Raw genomic sequence first — 13,798 nt, forward strand, 5'->3', positions numbered from 1 at the left:
GATAAGAAAAAAGTTGATGAAACAGTTATTTCAACAAAAAAACATCAAATTTGAAATGTAACGCAGAGAATTCTGGGAATATCATTTTACGGTTATTCACTGTAAATTATACAGTCTTTTTCACTTCCAAAAAGTGTATACGACCTAAAAATTAATGTCCAATACATGTAATGCCCAATACAGTTTTTCACCGTATATAGTAGGGGAATTTACCGTTAACCATTTAACAGGTTTTTACTGTAGCATTTTTACAGTCTTTTACCGTTAAATTCACGGTCATTTTTTACAGTGTAGAATGTGCTTGACACCACCGATATTCACAGCAATCTCCGTCTCCTCACTCGCCTCTGAGGCGTTACTGTCCAAGGAACAAGTCCATGGGAATTCCCACAGGTCAACTGAAAATGAATAAATAGATAGATAGATAGATAGATAGATAGCATGCCCTTGCCTTGACTAATAAAAAATATAGAAGAGAAGACCGGGGGCTAGTTGTCACACTTTGTGCATCGGTGAATATTTACATATGCATTTTTAGATCTATTTCCAACGTTATAGCCCAGGATAGCTATTGAAAGAATGCTGACCAATTGTGACAATTTGCTCCAAAAGCAGGACACACTATGGGGTAAGTTGTCATGATAGAATCTGCCATTATGCTTTACAGACAAAAATAAACAGTAAAACGATTATGAATTACAAAACAATTCATAAGGCAAAATAACAGAAAAATATCAGAACAGTTGTTTGGGCAAAACACTCTAATAAATTAATTACTAATAAATGTAATGTTTATATTAATATTTATGTCATATTGATTAATAAACTAAATGTAATGTTTACCAGGCCTAATTAATTAGTAATAAAATAATGTGACATCTTACTCAACCTCACATTATTGAACAATGCTTTTGTTCTGAAAGCAGTTCCGTAACTTTTTATGCTATATGGTTTTAAAAAAACTGCAATTTAGTTTGGGCACATGTTCAAATTTAAAGGTCATTTGTGATAAAAACTTACTTATGTTTGGACTGCAGTCTGTAAAGAAAGTCTTCAAAGTCTCCTCTTCATGCCACTTCTTCTCCATAGCTCTTCTGAGTAAATATGCGCTAAAACGGACGTCTTTAACCGTTGCGCTTCCGTCTTTTGAAGTCCAATCTCACTTAACATATAGGGTAAGATTGGGGGGAATTCATTATGATCTCTTTTTATTACACTAACTCATACATATAAATGAATTATGTTTATATTACGAATTATAAATATAAATAAGTGCAAAACAGTCAACTAGAAGTTATGCTTGTCGCAACATCCCCATCTAGTGTTGAAACTGCAGTGCTGTATCACCTGTTAAAAAAGACCAATTCGTTTTGCAATCCATGCACTGGTTACATGCTTAGCAATTAATATTTTAAAAAAGTTTTCAGATTCTTGTATTGAATATGGTTTATTTCGATCCCCATAATTTAACTTAAGCTTGAAAATTTCAATTGCAGTGCTGAAATGCATTTAGATTGCAAATACAGATTTTTTTCATTGTTTTCTTTTTCTTTTTTTATGATTTATTTCTTAATTTTAAACATTTTACAAACAAGAAATCACACGGAAGGACGACATTGACAGAGGGTTACAATACAGATACCAAAACAAAACGGAAAAAAAAGGAAAATATCATTTAAGATGAGAATGAGATGTATATAAATGTACACATGCAAGTGCACATAAAATAAAAAGATAGACAAAAATACCTACATGTATATATACATCCCAAAACAAATCTTAAAGGTTACAGAGGGTTACAAACTAATCAACCAGCGAGTATGTATATTATCAAGGGGAGGGTTAATCAGACCGATTCCAGCTGGAGAGTGTTAACATGTGCAAGGAAAGGCTTCCAAATTTTACTAAAAGTACTGTTAGGCCCCCGTAAAGAGTGTCTAATCTTCTCTAGTTTCATGAAATATAGGGCATCTTTCATCCAGCGTGTGTGAGATGGTGGCTGAGGGCTCTTCCAGTTTAATAAGACTACACGTCTAGCAAGCAATGTGAGAAAAGCAACAAAATTAGAAAAGAGAGTGGGCAGTAGATAACCACCAGGTAACACCCCAAAGAGGCCTATGATAGGTGATGGTGGTATGTCTGCAGATGTAATGGCTGAGAGAGAATTAAATACTGACCCCCAAAACAAAGAAAAGAGCTGGACAGGTCCAAAACATGTGGGTTAATGTGGCTGGACCTAAGTGACACCTGTCACATTCTGAGTCAATGGTTGGATCAATCCGTGCAAGCTTACATTTTGACCAGTGAACTCTATGAACCACCTTACATTGAATAAGGCAATAGCGTGCACAGATAGACGAGGAATAGACCCTGTCCAGCACTTCCTCTCATGTTTCCTGGTCTATTTCAATACTGAGGTCTGAAGACCAACTGATACACAAATTATCAACGGGGAACGACTGTAAAGTGGCAAAAGTGTCAATTAACTTAGAAATTCAGCCTTTAGAACAGACATCAAAACTTAGGATGGTATCAATTGTAGACGAAGGCGGGGCGTTGGGAAAAATTGCAAATTTTTTATGAACAAAGTTGTAAAAATCTAAAAAAGTGGCTTCTCGGAATGTTATACATAACATTTAGCTGTTCAAATGAGGCAAATGTGCCTTCGATGTAAAGATCAGCTACAGAGTGGACACCTTGATTCCTTAATGCACCATCCAGGGTAGAAGGGAGAAACAACGGATTAAAATGTATCGGGGAAGACAGGGGCATAACTTGAAGGCCAAAATTACGTCGAAACTGAATCCAAATTTTGAGACTATTTTTCACTATTATGTTATCCGAGTATTTCAAAGGAGAGAGTGTGATTGGAAAACATAAAAGAGCGTTCAATGTAGAGGATTTGCAAGAAGCATTCTCAATGTTTAACCATGCTGGCGGGGCTGTTCAAATTATCTGAATTAATCCAGTGTAGCAAGGACCGTATGTTCGCTCCCCAATAATAAAACAGAAAATTAGGAAGGGCAAGACCACCCAAATGCCCTGGTTTCTGCAAGATACTTTTTCGAATCTTTGGAGTCTTGCCATTCCATATGAATTGAGAAATAGAACTATCTAGTGTAACAAAAAAGGGCTTTGGGATAAAAATAGGGATACATTGAAAAAGATATAAGAATTTAGGGAGCACGTTCATCTTCACACAGTTAATTCTACCTACTAAGGACAAAGGGAGAAGAGACCAACGGTGAAAATCTTTTGTGAGACGGCTGAGCAACAGTGAAAAATTATGATGAAACAGATCTGCGAAACACTGTCACCTGTATGACTAAATATTTTTTTATTTTTTTTAAGTATATCACATCCTGGTGGGTTGCATCTCCGGCTCAGCACTGGCCTATCAGGAGAAATCAAGTTATATGATTTGAGAACAACCAAACTGAACTTTAACATATCACGTAACACTCAGACAGTCACCTTGGAGGTTGTATAAAGATGCAGCAGCTGTCTGAGCTCAGTATTCTGTTGTTGAACATTCTGTGTTTCTGCCAGAAGCTTAGCCCTTTCAGTCAGTACAGTACTGGGAATAAAACATCATTGTTAATGTTAATTTCTCTAAGTCCAAATCAAGGTTTTAATTTGGGTGTAGCATGCTATAATTATTGACAACAAAAATGCACACTTACTGGTACTTGTTGAGAGCTGTATCTAGAGCACTCCAGAGCCTGAGTTTGGACTCTGGGATGACATTAGCTATGCATTCCCAGTATGCTGTATCTTCAGAGTCATCTCTCATATCCAACCCCAAAACACTGCTTTTCTGTGAGGCCTGAAGATCACTGGACATAACAACAAATAGCTGATTTTAGGGAATATGTATGACAGCAGAAACGTTTAGGTTTGAAATGCAAGTGCACTGACTTAGGTCTGCAGTATTGGGCAGTAAAATCTTTCAGAGCCACTAGTAGATCATTATGATGGATAAAGTCAGAGGGTTGGTTGTTGGTTGTTTCCTCTTCCTAACAAAAACACAAAAGAGAAATGCAACATTTTTAATTTTGTTTCCAGAGTGGCATAGTGAGAGGTTGAGCTGTGATGGATCCACCGTTACCTCCATCAGTTCCCTCGGCTCTCTGCCGCGCTGTCTGTAATTCATTAAGAACTCAGCCATTTTATGCACATCGTTCTCACTCTCGATCCCTATTGCCTGTGTGCATAAAAGAAAGAAGAAATCAACTGAGACATCAGACTTTCTGGTTTTTCAGTGGTTCTCAACCTTTTTGACTCCAAGTCTCCCCTTTGTACAAGACAACATTCAAAGCCCCTTCTTTCTAAGCTGATATGTACCTCAGGTACTTTATTTCTGCTGAAATAAAAAATAAAAATAAGATGTCTTATTGTAGATCTTTATTTTAGAATTTCTTTAGCATCTTAATTATGCCACTTTATTTAACTTTTTATATTGAACAATTTATAGACTTATTTGGGGCCCTCCTGGAAGTTTGCTGAGGCCCCCCAGTTGTTCCTGTCCCCCAGTTGAGAACCACAGGTCTAATTGTACTTACTGTGAAAATGCAATCTAGCTTTATAAGGGACTGTTCATTCTTCTCCAGATGAGACACCAGCTTCAGCAGTTTACTCTCTATGAGAAAACCCTGAAAGAAAGAGAGATAGAATAAGATATTGCAAGAGTTTGCAAATGAAAATGTGGCGATAGAGCAGATATAGTTTCACTTTCACACACAATGGTGATTTATGGATTAGGGTTTTTTTGCTGTCTCCAAAGAGGACTTTAACTATTTACAGGGTTTCTGCAGGTTTTATGAAGGTAAAATTAAGTAAAGAAAACTTTTACTGTACCTTCTGATACCTTCTGATCACACGGCTAAAAAATGTATGCTCTTCCTCAGGCTTTTTGTCTTTATTTAATCTTATTTTTCAGTGCAAATGTCTTAAATCAAGATACATTTTATGTGAAGCAAAATGACATATAAGATGTTTTTCTGTAAAACTGATCTAAATGAAGTTCATGAATAAAACAAGAACAAATATCAGCTTAATTGAAAGGGAAAACAAGTTTTCATTCCCTATTAGATATTTGTATTGGAAAACAAAATTACTGAGGAAGAATTGCAACATTGAATGCCATGAATTTATGAATTCACAATTTTAAGATTTTTTTGTGTCTTAATTTGTGGAACGATAAATTAAGACTTTTAAGACCCACAGAAACCCTGTATTCATAGTGTCTCTTTTATTACTTTTGAAAAGCATTGAAAAGTTAATTGGGCATGTATTTCTCTATTTCAGGCTGGTTTCATACCCAGACTTTTTAACTTTCCCTCTTTTATAGATTTAGAGTGTTTTAATTGTTAAAATTGTGAGTTTTTTACTTTGCACAAAAAATATAGGTCTAAAACAACATTACACCGCACTGACTTTCATAATATGGACAAAATAGTTTAAACATTATAAAATATATTCTTTCGTGTTCCATAGAAGAATGAAAGTCATACACGTTTGGAACAACATGAGAGATAGTAAACCCATTTAAGACCATAACAAGACCCTATATTCTACGATTATGATATATTTTTTAATATACGTGAAAGATTTTCAAGAACAATTTTCGAAATATCTCAAACTAATGAATCAGCCACAATCACACACTCACCAATTCGTCACACAGTAGCTCCAGAATTCTCTTCACTGTTCTCCTGTTCACTCCACTACCAGTGTCCTCCAGACCCTCAGATTCCTCCACTGAATCTCCTGTTTCCTCTTGCAGGGTATCTGCAGCTGCCTGTGAGGCTGTCTTGAGGGTCTTATGTTCGATCGGACCGGAGCGCTCCATGAAGGGGAGCGGAGGAGACACCCAAGCCAGACCCAGCTGCTGCTCGTGAATTATTCTGTCTGTCTCCAGTGCCCTGTGTGCCAGGGCCTTTACCTCACCTTCACTTATCAACCATATCTTCTCAAAACGCTCGGCATCCAGCGCTGCAAAGTGTCTTTCCAAACACACACAAAAACAAGGTTTGTCCTGGGACTGTCTGAATGTCTTTCTAGGTCACGATGAGAGTAAGTGCACTCACCTTGCTTTCTTCTGCATGTCTTTGTACTGTTGTTTGATGCGCGCGTAGTCATTTCTCAGTGATTGTTCCTCTGCTTTCGACTGCTTCTCCTGATTGGCGCATTTAGACTTTAGGTTGTTGAGAATATCTTGCATTCTGGAAAAAAATCAGGTCAGTTTTAAATTTTATTTCTAAAACTGCAGTTTTACTGCAGTGGGGTGATTACTGATATTATAACCATTTAAAATAACTATTTTCTATTTTTTAATATTTTAAAATGTAATATATTCCTATGATGGCAATGCTGACTTTTAAGCAGCCATTACTCCAGTCTTCATTGTCACATGATCCTTCAGAAATTATTTTAATTTGGTTATTAAGAAATATTTTGTATTATTATAATGTTGAAAACAGCAAAAGTTTTGATTGAAAAGAAGTTTTAATTTCTTTAAAAAATCTGACCTTAAACTTTTAACGGTAGTGTACCAAGACTAATCTGTAAAAGTTATAATACCTTATAATTTTCCTCTTCAATTGGGATTTTAAGATGGTGTTCTCTTCCTCTCTTTTCTTTAGCACCTCATATTTGTAATCAAGTTTTTCTTCATTCAGATGGCAGTTGAACTTCACCTCTTGTAACTTCTTTCTTAAATTCTACACACACACACAGATAGACACAAATGCAGATTTTGTATTTGTACCTATAGCATTACCGTCTCAAGCATATAGCTACAGTTTCAGAGTTATACTCATAATTAAGTCCATATCAAATTCACCTGTACTTCTGTATCCATTTTGATTTTGTCTGTGTTGTATTCTTCAGCTTTCTGAACCCTCAGCTTCTGCAGCAAGTCTTCATGTTCCTCCAGGAGGCTTAAACCCTGCAACATGTTCTTCAGCTGCAAAGAAAGATGCTGTTGTCAAAGTGGGTTCAAACATATTCACATGAAAATCGGTTTCAATCCAATGTGTGTTTTGAACTTGTGTGTTACTTTTTTACGTACTGTACCTCTTTCTCGCTTCGTTCCTTCATCTGATGCCCCCATTTCTTCCTGTGTTTGGTTAGTAACGTTCTCCTCTCCTCATCAAACGAGTTCTTTAATGTTCACAGAAAATAAATTACACAAAATAGTGTGCATTCATGGCTATGCCATTTTATATAGTGTAGTTGCTAATTTCTTATTAAACCAAACATATAAGAAGAATATTATGAGGGTGGAGTGATAATTTGCATATGGCCTCCAGCCTGCAGGAGGCAGTACAACACCTCAATCTGCTCCAGGTCTTCTCGGTATGACTTTTTTAGACTTGAAATCTGTTCTTCCATCCTCTCAATTATCAGGTCTATGTCTTTAGCCTGTTTTTTCAGGTCCTTCACATAGCGATCATCACTTGCCTTCAGCTCCTATACAAAAAACACTCTTATTTACCCTTGATTTATAGTCATTTATATGTTTTTGCATGTATTTGTTGCAGACTAAAGCTCACCTGCTGTAGCTCACTGGTCAGTTTATTCTTGTCCGCTACAATCTGTTCACAGAGTTGCTGCTGGCTGTTCAGAGCATCTCTTAGATCCAGTGGGGTCTGTTTCATTTTAGCATCCGTCCATTTGCGAGTGATCTCCTCAAACTTTTCCTGGCTGGACTTGGCCTCGTTTTCCAGCTTATCTCTCCTTATAGAATCAAATTATACATTTTTAGTGTGAATACAAACTTTACAGAGATACAATTTCAAAGACTTATAGTGACAGAGGGAAGTGTTTCATTGCATGTACCTCAGTCGACATGCCTCCTCTAGCTCTGTTCTCCAGTCAGAATCTCTGGCATCTACAGCTACCTGAATGTTGGTCACCAACTCTAGACCATCACTTTGTAATTTTGTCATGTGCTGTAAAAAGTGCAGAGAAAAGTGAAAATCCTGATCTACCTCACACACTATGTACACAATATTCAGTATTTAAAAACTACAGTATTTGTTTGTCTAATATTTCTTATCATAATATAATATAATATAATATCATATCAGTGTTGGGAAGGTTCTTTTGGAAATGTAATAGGTTACATATTACATATTAAGTTACCCTATCTAAAATGTAATAAGTAGTGTAACTATTTCAATTACTTTATTAATGTAACTAATTACAATTGATTACTTTTTGATTACTTTTCTACATTTCTAATGTTTTCAACTGTTAATCATTTTCAAACATGTAAACCAGGCATGCTTAACCTTACAGTATTACTCAACACTGATTACTGTCAGACTTTCATATGTCTTAATCGCTTGAATTAAGGTTATAATCATTTAATTTTAAACCGCAACCACCACAAAATGAGACTTACTTTGAGATCATTCTGAGGTTAAATACTGATTTAAAACCGTAACAAGAAATAGTTTAGTAGCTGTGATTCTGTTTTTGAAATCAAATCTTTGCATAGTTATGAAAGGAAACGCTGGCATCTAACAATGGCTTGGAAAAGCAGTTAGGCTAATCTTAAAAAATAAAGCATACACATAAACCCAAATAGGAAATTAAACAGATATCAAATAATAATCTGTCATATTCTGTGTCCTAAACTCCTGAAACATTTGTATCTCATATTTTAGAGCAGTCACTGCAATTTATGAAAGAAACCAATTAAATCTGTATGTGGTTTTGTGTGAAAAACAATTCAGATGTAACGTCCTTTGTAATCGTTAACATTTTCATAAGTAACTGTAAATTAATTACACATTTTTCTCAGTAACTGTAACTGATTACAATTACATTTATTTTGTAAATAAATTAGGCTACGTAATTTAGTTACATATAACTAGTTACTCCCCAACTGTATAATATAATATAATACATAGGAAGAAAAGCAAGACGTTACATTTGAAAAATATATTTAAATGCAGACGACTGACCCTTTTACATTTCTCCACTTCCTTCTGACTTTTCCGTATCTCTTCTTTAATATCCTCCTTTCCCTGGGAATCTTCGCCAAGCTCTTGACTGCAAAAAAAATCAATATGTAAGTATTTCATTGCGCGTATAAAACAAAAATCTATAATAAGTTACCGAAAGATCTGAGAATGCAAGGCTTATTGCTAACTAATGAAACAAGGTACCGAGCTAATGAACTCGAGATGAATGTTTACCGTGTTTTGGCCTCATTTCGTGCGGCAATGCGGAGGCGACGGGCGGTAATTCTCTCCTCTGGGTTTTTAGACTCGATAGATGGTCCAGATTCGTCTGCCTCTTCCCCTGCAAAAGGTTCGGGTTGCTGCATTTTCAGTTGCGTTAATAACCACTACTCCACGAAATATAACGCAGCGCGATGAATGAGAGAGTATTGTTTACAATAGCGTTGCTATGATACTGCACAAGTGGCCGAGTGTTGGTACTGCAACCACTGATCTGTAATAGAGAATATCATAGATCAGTGACTGCCAAATATTTAGAACTGACCACATGCTGAAATGATATATGATTTATGAATGCATATATTTTATTATATTGTATAATTATTATTATATATCATATAATATACATAATATAATAGCATTATGGCTTGTGTTTATGATTCATGAATATTTAATTCCGTTTTGTATATTTAGTCATTTTATATATGCATTTAGGCCTATATTTATATTTATGCATGTATATATGCATTTATTTTTAATATATGCATTTTAAATATATTATATTTAACATATGTATAATATAATATATTTAAAATGCATATATTAAAATATGCATACAAAACTGAATTAAATATATATATACTGTATATACCTATATAAATACATACATAAAATAATAATAATAATAATAATAAAATATATGTTTTTAAGTTAATAATGGAATATGTTTGAATGTAGTTTGGCATAGGCTATTTATTGTATTTTTATAATTGAATTAATTAATTTTTATTTAATAATTTATGCATTTAGCAGACGCTTTTATACAAAGCGACTTACAGTGCATTCAGGCTATACATTTTTTAGCAGTATGTAAATTTTTAATATGTTTAAAAATATTTTACATAGAAAATATGTATATATTTAAATATATGTATGCCAAACAAAAAAAAATATATTTTTGTCATATGGGGAAAACAAGAACAAACAGTAAGAATTGCAGGGCCATAACTCACAAAAAAGTACTACATGTCAGCAGCCTCTTAGCAGCAGCAGCTGTTTTTTTTAGGTTTTTTTTAGCAGCAGGGATGTTTGTGTAACAAGCTGAATGTGGTGATAATTTAGGCAAGCTGTCTTTATGGCTTTCTCTCTGTGTATCTCTTTTGTTTGCAGTCTCTGATTCCTGATAACTTTTGCTGGACTAGTTTGTATCTAGCTTTACTTGTGCACCTGACTGTGCCATCAGATTAAAAGACTATGCATGAGACTTTAACCTGATGTTACATTCTTTGTTTTATAGCTGCGAGCTCAATTCTCTTGCTCTACAAATGAGCATTTTGCTCATCTATTACAATAGAAATCGGTTTTATCAGATTTATCTTTTGGAGAGTATTAGCCTCTAAAGTGAGAAGACTGGCAGTGTACTGAATAAGCAGTCACACAGTCTGGGGCTAAAATACTTGTGTTGGCATGGTAATCACCTTAGGGATTTTAGTGGCTTAACGTTTAGCAAGGTGCACTTTTACCTTTGCTTGACTGATCGTCGTTAGGCATTATGAGCAGAAGATACTGCTCATCAATCAACCAATGGTCTCCTGTCTTTAGGTGTAATGTGCAATTGTGTGTGTGTGTGCATGCATGTTTTTAGGGATGTGTTCTGTTTAATAAAGAGGATTACCATCTAGAAAATAACAGAATGTCCTTTGGATCAGTGGTTTTCACAACCCAAAAATGGGTTGAAGGTCTGTCACAATGGAGATCAACAATACTGTATACAATGCAACTAATTTGAGGGGAGGAGAAAACACTTTTCATATAGTTGTTGTTGATGATAACAAAGGTGGTTGATTCATCCAATCAAACTCTACAGTATTTTTTGCCATTAATGCATCTGTCACTTTGTAATATGGCTGGTATATTAATAAAATATTTAGCTATTACATGTTGGATGGGAAATTACATTTATACCACTGTTAGAAATTAACAATCGGTCCCTATAGATTCTCTTTGCCACCTAGAATATTCTCAATCCCTTAAAGTGTATAAAACGGCCGGGAAGCAAGAAAACACACATTCAATGGTATTCTCAATACTTCAATTTATTCATAGATACAAAGATATTATATAGGCATATGTCGAGGGGAGTTTCAACCCTTTAACCAATGAGGATATAGATGACATACATATAGGATCTTTGGCCAAGAACATGTGTTTATATAAAATGGCCATATGAACAGAAAAACATGGACATATTAGGAATAGACTTTTGCGAAGGATGCTAAATTATCTTCATTTTTTCATCACGAACCTCATTCCTACTAGCTATCATGTCCTTATTCAGACATTTGAATCAAGAGAAGCTAATGTATACATTTGCGCATGCATAGCTCGAATGTGAGTAAGAGATCTAATACCAGAGAGAGCAGAGAGAGGGAGAAAAAGGAGGGTGAAAACATCTGGAACCTTAACAAGACAGAGAGTGTTTTCTAACAACCACGTTTTTCTTTTCTTTTCTTTTTAGGAGTTTTAGATTTAGTTAACAAAAACAATACAGGTATTGGATTGACACTTGATGTCCATTGTAAAATCAGTAACCTAAGCCAAAATTAGCCAAAGACCACTGATGACTATATAGAAACGAAAAAAAGAGAGAGAGTAGCAGGGAGAAGGAGAAAGAGGTGAGACAAGGAGGGGATTAAACAAACTGGATTTGTTTAAAACGGACACTATTAGACAGAGACGCGTAGGAGGATTTCAGTCTGTGTTTGCCTGTGTCTATATCCTTTTTCCTCTTGTTTCTTTTAGGAATATTATACAAACCCTAAGTGCAAAAATCAACTGAACAGTATGACGCAGCGGCAGGAGAAGCTGGAGTCTCTGATGAGGAGTATGGAGGTCCTGCTGAGGGAGGTGGAGCAGCTACGTGGGCACTGTGGCCATTACAACCTGGAGCTGAGTCGCCACATCATGGAGCTCCGCCTGGAGAACAGAATACTGACTGACAAATACAACGCCCTTGACAAGGAGCTGCAGGAGGCCTTGGAGACCATCGAGGACCTCCAAGACACCAAGTACGCTTTGGATGCCAAAGAAAGGCAAGCTGAGAAGCTCAACCGACAGCTCTGATAAAACTACAGGAGCCACAGTTTTTCACTTTTTTAAGGGTAATCAACATACGAATGACTTATAGTTGTCTCTGCATATTAAGATGAGATACAAGGAAACATCCAGAAAATGACACGCCTGAAATTTTATTGAACTCCCATACGAATTGTTAAACAATGCATCCTGTTGATCCAACTTCATTGTCTCCATAAGTAGTATACGTGGTGTCTGGATCTTAGTTGTTGGGGTGGAAGTGAAGCCAATCCTGTAGGTAAAGTAGGCACAATGAGTCTGCATTCTCCTTCACAATGACAGCTACCGTCTGTCATTTTGGTTGCTGAAAAGTGACAGGGACTAAAATAGCAGCTTAGAGGATTGAATGTCACAAAGCTCTTCCACCCCTATGATTTAACACTATATGTTTAGTGGTACTAAGAGGAACATCTGTGGTTAGAACATTGAAAAGAGCCTCACTGTGAGATCTGTCACACAATACACATACAATAATGTTCTCTCTCTCTTTCGAAAAAATATTTTGGGCTTCTGGCCCCTTTAAAGGAATAGTTCTCCCAAAAATGAACATTTGCTGAAACTGTTCTAACCCTCAGGTCATCCGAGATGTAGATGCATTTGTTTGTTTTTTGGAATCAATTTGGAGAAATGTAGCATTACGTCACTTGCTCACCAATGGATCCACTTGCAGTGAATGGGTGCCGTCAGAATGAGAGATCAGACAGCTGATAAAATAATCCACAAGTAATCCGTATGACTCCAGTACGTCAGTTAATGTCTTGTGAAGTCAAAAGCTGTGTGTTTGTAGAAACAAAATGTTGGGGTAAAATTAAATAACTCTCATCAGCATAAGAGACAAAGATAAACTCAGTGTCTTTTAAAGGTTTTATTCTTTGCAAAGAAGGTCAAACACCATACAGGATACAAATCGCTGCAGAGTGTGACAAGGAAGGGAGGGCAAGCCTCCGCTTTATATCTCTTCTCCAAGTCAAGGTTACAAACTCTTAACAGCTGTATTTTCCATACATGGACAGAAAGTCAAAAACACAATACTATATCATACTTCTAAAGATCGGTTCCCCCTATATTTAGGGCCTAGATGACCACCCAGGTCACGGGCAGATGCCTATGGGTCTCCCAGTTATCCTCCCCTAAGCCCCATATGGTTCTGTGGACCCTTTATCACCCATATATCTTCCGCTTAAGTCCCAAACCCATCCCTCATTGTGACTACACAGCAGTTTCAAGAAAACACATGCACTATATTATGTTCCATAAGCACATAGGTTCACACAGAAGTCAATAGAAATGAATTTTTCCACCACACAAAACAAATTTTCAATTTTCTTGGGGTGAAATATTCCTTTACTAGAACGGTCAAATTGTATCTTTCTGTTAAACTGATTTGAAAAATGCATTGTGAAAAATGCTATATAAACATGACCTTTGATCTTTCTTCTAGAAGACTGCAAAATGATTGAATGAAGATT

The 13,798-nt window shown here is 35.8% G+C and overlaps 1 protein-coding gene and 1 pseudogene across 1 annotated transcript; both read right to left on the minus strand.

Annotated features, from left to right (window-relative positions):
• LOC107726603 (potassium voltage-gated channel subfamily F member 1-like) overlaps positions 1-379 on the minus strand; it is a 2,000-nt pseudogene extending 1,621 nt beyond the window's left edge.
• Positions 380-3,341: 2,962 nt separating this feature from the next.
• LOC107726629 (dynein regulatory complex protein 1-like) lies at positions 3,342-9,513 on the minus strand. The gene is made up of 16 exons (XM_016536284.1): positions 9,210-9,513; positions 8,976-9,063; positions 7,843-7,955; positions 7,557-7,740; positions 7,336-7,473; positions 7,078-7,164; positions 6,845-6,967; positions 6,583-6,722; positions 6,090-6,224; positions 5,672-6,005; positions 4,563-4,652; positions 4,109-4,204; positions 3,919-4,016; positions 3,684-3,836; positions 3,475-3,577; positions 3,342-3,394 (listed from the first exon to the last, which is right to left on the minus strand). Exons 1-16 carry the CDS (start codon positions 9,338-9,340, stop codon positions 3,356-3,358), a joined length of 2,052 nt encoding a protein of 683 aa, XP_016391770.1. The 5' UTR covers positions 9,341-9,513; the 3' UTR covers positions 3,342-3,355.
• Between the last annotated feature and the right edge of the window lie 4,285 nt (positions 9,514-13,798).

The sequence above is a fragment of the Sinocyclocheilus rhinocerous genome, unplaced genomic scaffold (genome assembly GCF_001515625.1).
Source record: "Sinocyclocheilus rhinocerous isolate Xijiao unplaced genomic scaffold, SAMN03320098_v1.1 scaffold1538, whole genome shotgun sequence".
Taxonomy (NCBI): domain Eukaryota; kingdom Metazoa; phylum Chordata; class Actinopteri; order Cypriniformes; family Cyprinidae; genus Sinocyclocheilus; species Sinocyclocheilus rhinocerous.